Source organism: Hippocampus comes, unplaced genomic scaffold (genome assembly GCF_001891065.2).
Source record: "Hippocampus comes isolate QL1 unplaced genomic scaffold, H_comes_QL1_v1.1 scaffold275, whole genome shotgun sequence".
Taxonomy (NCBI): Eukaryota; Metazoa; Chordata; class Actinopteri; order Syngnathiformes; family Syngnathidae; genus Hippocampus; species Hippocampus comes.
Window position 1 is genome coordinate 628,637 of NW_017804971.1, and position 7,500 is coordinate 636,136.

The 7,500-nt window shown below is 41.6% G+C and overlaps 1 protein-coding gene across 1 annotated transcript in view; it reads left to right on the forward strand.

Moving 5' to 3' along the window:
- Positions 1-7,500, forward strand: part of ush2a (Usher syndrome 2A (autosomal recessive, mild)) — a 152,944-nt gene that overhangs the window by 116,144 nt on the left and 29,300 nt on the right. The window contains 2 exon segments of the mRNA XM_019891922.1: positions 3,739-3,846; positions 4,832-5,015. Coding sequence (XP_019747481.1) covers positions 3,739-3,846; positions 4,832-5,015 — 292 coding nt within the window.

Below are 7,500 nucleotides of genomic sequence, written 5' to 3' on the forward strand. Positions count from 1 at the left end.
TTTTTTTTTAATATACATATTAGTTGCTTACCACAGCCACATTTTCTACCTACTGTTGATCAATGATTTGCTTCAGGAAAAACAACCGAGAGGCTCTTTATTAATCGCATTTTTAGCTGTTTGCAATGATGACACTTCATAGACAAAATGAAGCTCGGCTGTTCAAAGGTACCCCATGTGAATCGATATTAAGCATTGCCATCATTAGCTTGCAATGAATGATTGCCTGCAATTATATAGATTATGGCATTAATCATGTGTTTAATTGGCCTTTTGTAGGCTCATTATTAATTCACAAGGGCAGGGAATAGAGTATGTTCTTTTATTTATTCATGCTTCCTGTCTTTTTTTTTTTTTTTTTTTTTTGTATCTCGTATCGCTGGCTGTAATGTGCGCTCTGATTGGTGCGTGCTCTAATTTGTGTCGATATGTAAGACTGGAACTTTTCTCTCATCAGTGTCAGTGATGCACTGTATGTGGTATTACAACTGTGAGCTACCCATGACTTCCACTTTGGGTTACTAAAAGAAACAACAATAAGATGGGACTGATGTTTCACAGGTGTGCTCTCCTTTCTCCTGTTCACGAACCTGTCACACCAGATACTGTAAACGGATTTCAATATGATTGTACTACACAAATATTTGTTGTGAAATAAACAACAAAACTCCCGGTAAATCATTTCAAATACATCAAGTCCCATGCAACCCCCCCAAAATACTTTTACATTTTAATAGAGAATAACAGACATTTTTTTTTCAAAAATTAATTGAAGGATATCAATCAAACACAAGCACATATTTGTGCATGTAAGTTACCGTAGTTGTACAGTGGTGGAAAAGTCGGAATAGTGATCTTGAAAGGTGTATGAACTTAAATGGTAAAGTCAATGCCCCAACATTTATAACAATTCTGTACTAACACAAATACCGGTTATTAATGTTTATTATTCCTATTATTATTATTATTTTAATCATTTACATATGCATGTCCGTTATCCTTTTCTACGTCCGTACATGTTTCATGCGTGTCTGTGTGAATCTGATCCCAGCGTTCCATTGGAGACACATCAGAGAACCCACAGACAGGAAGTCAAAGTCTTAATTATTTAGGAGACGTGTTATCAAAGCATCCCCCCCTGCCCCCCTTGCTCCCTCCTTTCCGCTTTCCCTCATTCTCTCATTCTCGACATCGTGATTTCGCTCATCATAGAGTAGATAAATCTCACCTTGCTGTTACTTACACAAAAGCTTTTACGTTATATTTGTGCCTTCGCTTCCCGCCATTGCTGCCTTCACCCTCGCGCCGTCTGTCTCCTTGCGCTGACACTTGGCCCCAACATCTTATCATATTCTCGGACGCAAACAAGAACTGACAAACTCTCAATAAAATTCCGGTTTGGATTTTTTTTTTTTTCTTTCTTGCATCGCCCTCCCCAAAACACACACACACACACACACACACCCATTTATTTACTGTAGATCAAGTTTGATAAAGAGAAAGTGAGCCACCAGTTTCTTTGCCATGCACCACATTGTCAAAGTTCACATTGTCACACGCGCACGCGCGCGCACACACACACACACACACGCACACACAAGCACACTTTGGAATGAAAGTCTCGTCTTGTCCCGCTGGCATCAAAATGCCCTCCACCTGCTTTTCACTTGCTGGTGATCACTGTTAAAATGATTGAAGCTTCCTCTCCCTTTCCATAATCAGGCATATAAGCACACGCATGTATGTATGAAAGTGCATGTACGCGCATCTTCATCTCTCTACCCATTCCACACACACACACACACACACACACACACACACACACACACACACACACACACACACACACACACACACACACTAGTGGTTCACCAGCAGACCAACACTGCCCTCTTTAGGATGAGTGATCAAGCTCCTCATTCTTCATGTTGAGTAGAAAGCACAAACATCAAGTTGACCAAGTTAAAAACAGAGCAGCTGGCATGATTGTTTGTTTTTTGATTGCAATAATAGTGTCTGCTTTGTCATTTTCTTACAGTAGGCCTACTTTGCGTATACGATTTGTATTTCAATTGTCGGCTTTGAAGCCCCTGTCCAGCATACTCCATTTTCCTGACTCAATGCGATGTTTCAATTTACTGACTTTTATTGAGGGATTCTGTGGCTGCTGCTTTCTTCAGCCTTGAAGCACATGACATCACAAGCACGCTTACTTACACACATGCTTAGTTGCGCAGTTAAATGGTGCGACGTGGACTTACAATTCCACCCCGGCTGGCAGGTTTTCGTTATTTAACCCAAATGCAACCAGTAGTGAGAACACACACGCACACACAAATGCCCATTGATCAGTGATTGTTAAGCACTAGGGCCCACAAGGCATGTTAAACAGGCAAAGCAGGAGAGAGAGCGACGTGAGGAAACTGTGGTGAAGCTCTCCGCTGTGCATTATCCATGTGATTTTGTGTGTGTGTGTGTGTGTGTGTGTGTGTGTGTGTGTGTGTGTGTGTGTGTGTGTGTGTGTGTGTGTGAGCGTGCGCGTTCATAGACGCGCTTAGTGTCGCATGTGTCCACACACACTAGCTAAGTGCGACTAGCAGCTGAGTCGCACAGTAGGATCTCCTTTTCTGTCCCCCCAGCCTCCAAACATTCCAAACATGCACTGTGGGGAGGACCAGCAGTAGATCAGTTACATTATTGACCAAATTATCTCAATGAAACTCTATTTCTGGAGCTTATTAGATATTTTAAAGTCTAGAGGCCTTTTTTAGCAAATGAAAAAGCAAAAAATAAGACATTGTGCGTTAAAAAGATCATTCTAAAGCATGTCCCCAAAGAATTGATTCACTTTTTCAGTATATATTTATTCAATCAATAATATTTGTTGCTTAACATGAACATATGTCTAATATATGTACTCTTTATATTTCTACAGCGCATGGCAGTGCCACAGTCTATCATTGGAGTCATCATTTGATCTGAAACTGCATTACGCCTTTTCGTTTGTCGTGAATTTGATTTGCAAGCAGTTGTGTGCAGGCCGAATGACCATAAAACATTCAGTCAAGTCGCATTACACCTTATAACATTTGCATTGAACGATTTGGATCAGCCACTATATACCAAGAGCAAGGAATAACGACTAAAAGTTTAGAAGTTTTCAAGTGTGTTATCTAAAAAAAAAGAAGGAAAAAAACGTACTGAAATTTTCCCACAAATAAATCTCATATACACTTAAAGATCAACTCAAGTGGCTGTGTGATTTCTTTAAGACTGCATAGCAAAGGGGGGCCCATAAATAAATCATGTCAGGACGCCGGAGCCTAAACGCATACCAAGGTATCATAATTATCATAGATCAAAAGCTGATGACATTACAGCGTCGGACCGCTTCCATCCCATGTCAGCGCCGCAGCTGCCCGTCTTTACGTTGTTTCATTATTGAGTTATGGCATGCATAATTTAACACAGACAGATATGGATCCATCCGTTGAGAGTGGCAGGAACGGAGGGAGGGGCAACTCAGTGCGAGAGAACAGATATGTTGGGAAAACGGTCTTTTGCCCTCATTGCACCTCATGTGGATTTTGACATTTTCTTTCCCCTCATCGCCGTTCAGTGGGAGAAAAATAGCTCATTAGCGTAACTGTTGATAGAATGCAAAAGAGTTGGATTGTATGTATGCAAAATTTGTATCATAAAGTGTGGAACATGAATCGCGCTGTTTATGTGCTGTAGGTTTGCAGCCCTTCACAGACTACACTTTTGTGCTGGTGGTCTGCACCGCCGTGGGATGTGGCACCAGTTCACCTTCCGCAGGACGCACCCTGCAAGCACCCCCCACTGGTACACAAATATTGCCTGTCACATATATTTGTGTTTTTTTTAAATAATCCAAACATTCAGTGCTAGGTACGTATTTATATACCGTATATATTTTTTCCCATGAGGTCGCATAAAGGAGCGTCTGAAAATGGCTGCCAGTGAGTGAGTGGAGCGGCCAACCCTTTTCTATCTAATCTTTTCGTGCCGCGTTCAGTGCCTTGTGACTCGTTTGTCCCCTCAAGCCCCTCCCCACATTTATTCCAGTGTCTTCCTAGCACTGACGGCGCCGCCAAATAAATCAATCACATCAACTTAAATTAATTAAAATGGTGTAATTTACAGTAACCTATTCTCCAAGACGCGTGGGTTGATCATCAGAAAACCGTTTTGATTGGAAACTGAAAAAATTGACTTACCACATGAAAATATCATAAATTGTCATTTTAAAAAAGTGCAGAAATCCTTCAGGAGTGGATGTGATTTATTCATTGTCTCTCTGAGCTCACGGAGAATAATGTCTTGTCTTTTTCTGTCATTGAAAGAGAATGAATTGTTGCCCGTGTTGTTCAATAAACCGCACTTTGTGCATAATTAAATGTCACAGTATAAAATATCTAATATAAACCAAGTGGGGCAATTCTTTTTTAAAAAATTATATCTGGCTTTGTTTTCTCAGGCTGCACAAACAAGATTTTTATTGTGAGACTAAAAGCATTTATTAGTGAATTTAAGGTATGGTCATGACAATTTTCAGCAGTGGTTGGCTCCTTTTTTTCTTACCACGCGCTTTATTTAAAATGCATTCAACACATGACACAATTATGATTAAGATTAGAAAACCCATGATGTGCAATTATGGGTTAAATCTTCAGAGCTTTTTATCACATCCTCTCTGTGTTTTTGTTTGTTTTGACAATGACACGTGCTGCATCCAAAACTCTCCAACGGCCCACATCCGATCAACAAAAACGAATCCATGACTTGTGTGCTTTCTTTCCAACTGCAGGTGTGTGGTCAAAGCCCAGACACGTGATCATCAACACATCTGTGGTGGAGCTTTTCTGGGATCCGCCCATCAGGCCCAATGGACTGGTCACCCAGTATAGATTGCGCAGAGGCGGTCACACTATTTTTACGGGGGACCACCGTGACCGGAATTATACCGACGCTGGGCTCCTGCCAAACCGCAGGTACATGAGCCCATCTGAACATAAACACGGCACTTGCAAAACCACACTGAATTTGTGGCTTCATTGTTAATGAAATTTCAAACTTGCATGCATGTTTATGTGCATTCTTAGTCGGGGTCACCCTGCTTTAAAGGCTCAGCTATCGGTCCATCCGTGTCTCCCTCTGAGGACTGCACTCTCTATATGTCTGTTTGTGCCATTTAATGTGCAAATATTTGGGGTGCCGGTGGTGCAAACACACACACACACACACACACACACACACACACACACACACACACACACACACACACACACACACACACACACACACACACACACACACACACACGTTCCCTAAGCAGTGAAATCACAAATCTGATCTTACGCTTGCAGACAGCAGCCTAGCGTAGATTTTTATGTATTTGTTTATTTTCATTTAACCTTTATTAATCTGTGCCTCTTTCCGGGAGGGATTTTTTAATTATAGCGCGTTTAAAGTGATACCCTCGCTCCATGCACCTGTTTTCTCCATCTTTTCCGTGTGTTTGTGGATGGATGGATGGATGGATGGATAGATGGATGGATGGACAGATGGATGAACAATGTTTCCTCATTTACCTCCTGATGATGCAGCTTCAGGAGCACCTGAGGGTTCAATATCTTGCTCAAAGACATCCTGACATGGTCACGGTTGCATGGGATCAAACTCCCGACCTCTGGGTTGGAGACGACCACTCTACCACTGAGCCCTGAGGACTAGTGTAGATGTCTAAGAGACAAAGAATCTTAGTCCTGCGCGTGTGTGACGTTTCATTTTCCCTAATTCCATATTGTCTGCCACAAGGCATCCGCGTCCTGAACCCCTCCACTTCTTCCCCCTTTCCCACTTCCCATCCTCTCGCTCTCACCTCATTCCCATTCTCCACCTCCTTCTTTTCCCAATTTAGCTGCGCAACGGAAAATTACACCGGGAGCAGCGGCCCCATTATCTAAGCAGACTTGTGTGTCCAGGCATGACTTTGTGCACGTGCACGTGTCTGCTCCAAGTGGCCATTGATTATTTATGACAATGTTGATTAGCTGTCACTTTGCTTCGGCACTCCAGGAAGTGTCTAAGATGACGAAAGAATTAACCTATTCCCTGTGGCAGGCCCCACAGGACACACACGTGCGCGCACACACACACACACACACACACACACACACACACACACACACACACACACACACACACACACACAAAAAGATACATACACTACAGCGGTGAAACAGATGCAAATAGTCCACTCAGATGCACATCATCTTCTTTTGATATGTCATGGCGGCATTTGCATTTAAGCAAATATCTTTCTGTTTTAATATGTTTCATTTTATGCTCATTTTTTCATCATTACTTCTCTTCTTTCTATCGTTCCTTGTCATTGTGAAGAGTGTATTTTTCATGTTTTTATGTCCATGCCAGTGTGAACATATGAGTTGCTTTAATACCTTTTTTTTTTTCCTGACTGGCTTCTCACCCTCCGCTGAGGTGCTAATGGCCTCCTGTTTAAAACGCTCAGCCCAGGAACAATAACCTAGCACCGCCACCTATTAATGCATGTGTGCCCGAGTTTATAGCAAATTAAAGGCTTTTAATGTTAAATGGTGGCCCACTTACACAGCTAATGTAGGCTTTAGCGCCAGCCAGCCGCACGCTCTTAATAGGGAAATCTATCTTATGATGTCATGGCCAAGAGGGGTGGCAAGTGTGCCGCCAGACGCGGCGAGACAAAAAGTACATGAGGATGATGAAGAGAGAGAAATGTACGTGATCATTTTCTTGAAATGTAAAGCTTTATTTACATTGCTCTTTTCAAGGGGTGCAGAATAGTAAGAGCGCCGTCAGAAAATAGTTGGGGTTGAAGCAAATAAACACAGAATAATACTAGCACGTTAGAGTGTGAAATTAAGATTGATCTGTGGTTATTGTGGAAGAATCATATTAAAAAAACAACAACAATTTAAGGAGTGTTGCACTCTATGAATTGAATGATGTACGTGAAGGTCCCAAATGGTGCCAGGGGTTTGATGACGTATGCTTAAAGGTTAATGAACAGGCTCTCCTAATTGACTATGACTTCGACAACCAGTGGAGTGAAGAAAGAACAGATGTAATGTAGCACCCAAGGCTAGTTCAGGTTAATAGTATCACATTTTGAAGCAACTTTCTTGAAGTATTTTAAAGTAGGATGGCTGATTTTGTGTACACATGGAGGGAGTTTAGTTATAGATAATTATTTTAAGCCTTACTTTTTTTATCACTGCAACTGGTGGTCCCCTCACATGCACATTTTATTGCCTTCATGTGAAAACATACCTTGAAGTGACTCTGTCTGTATCAACAATAAACCAACTGACTAACTCTGTTCTTGGTCAAGACCAGGTTTGTGCACTAGGTGTAATGTTTACGTAGCATAAAGTACTGTATGTACTGACATACACATTTCCAAGAAATATCCGCTTC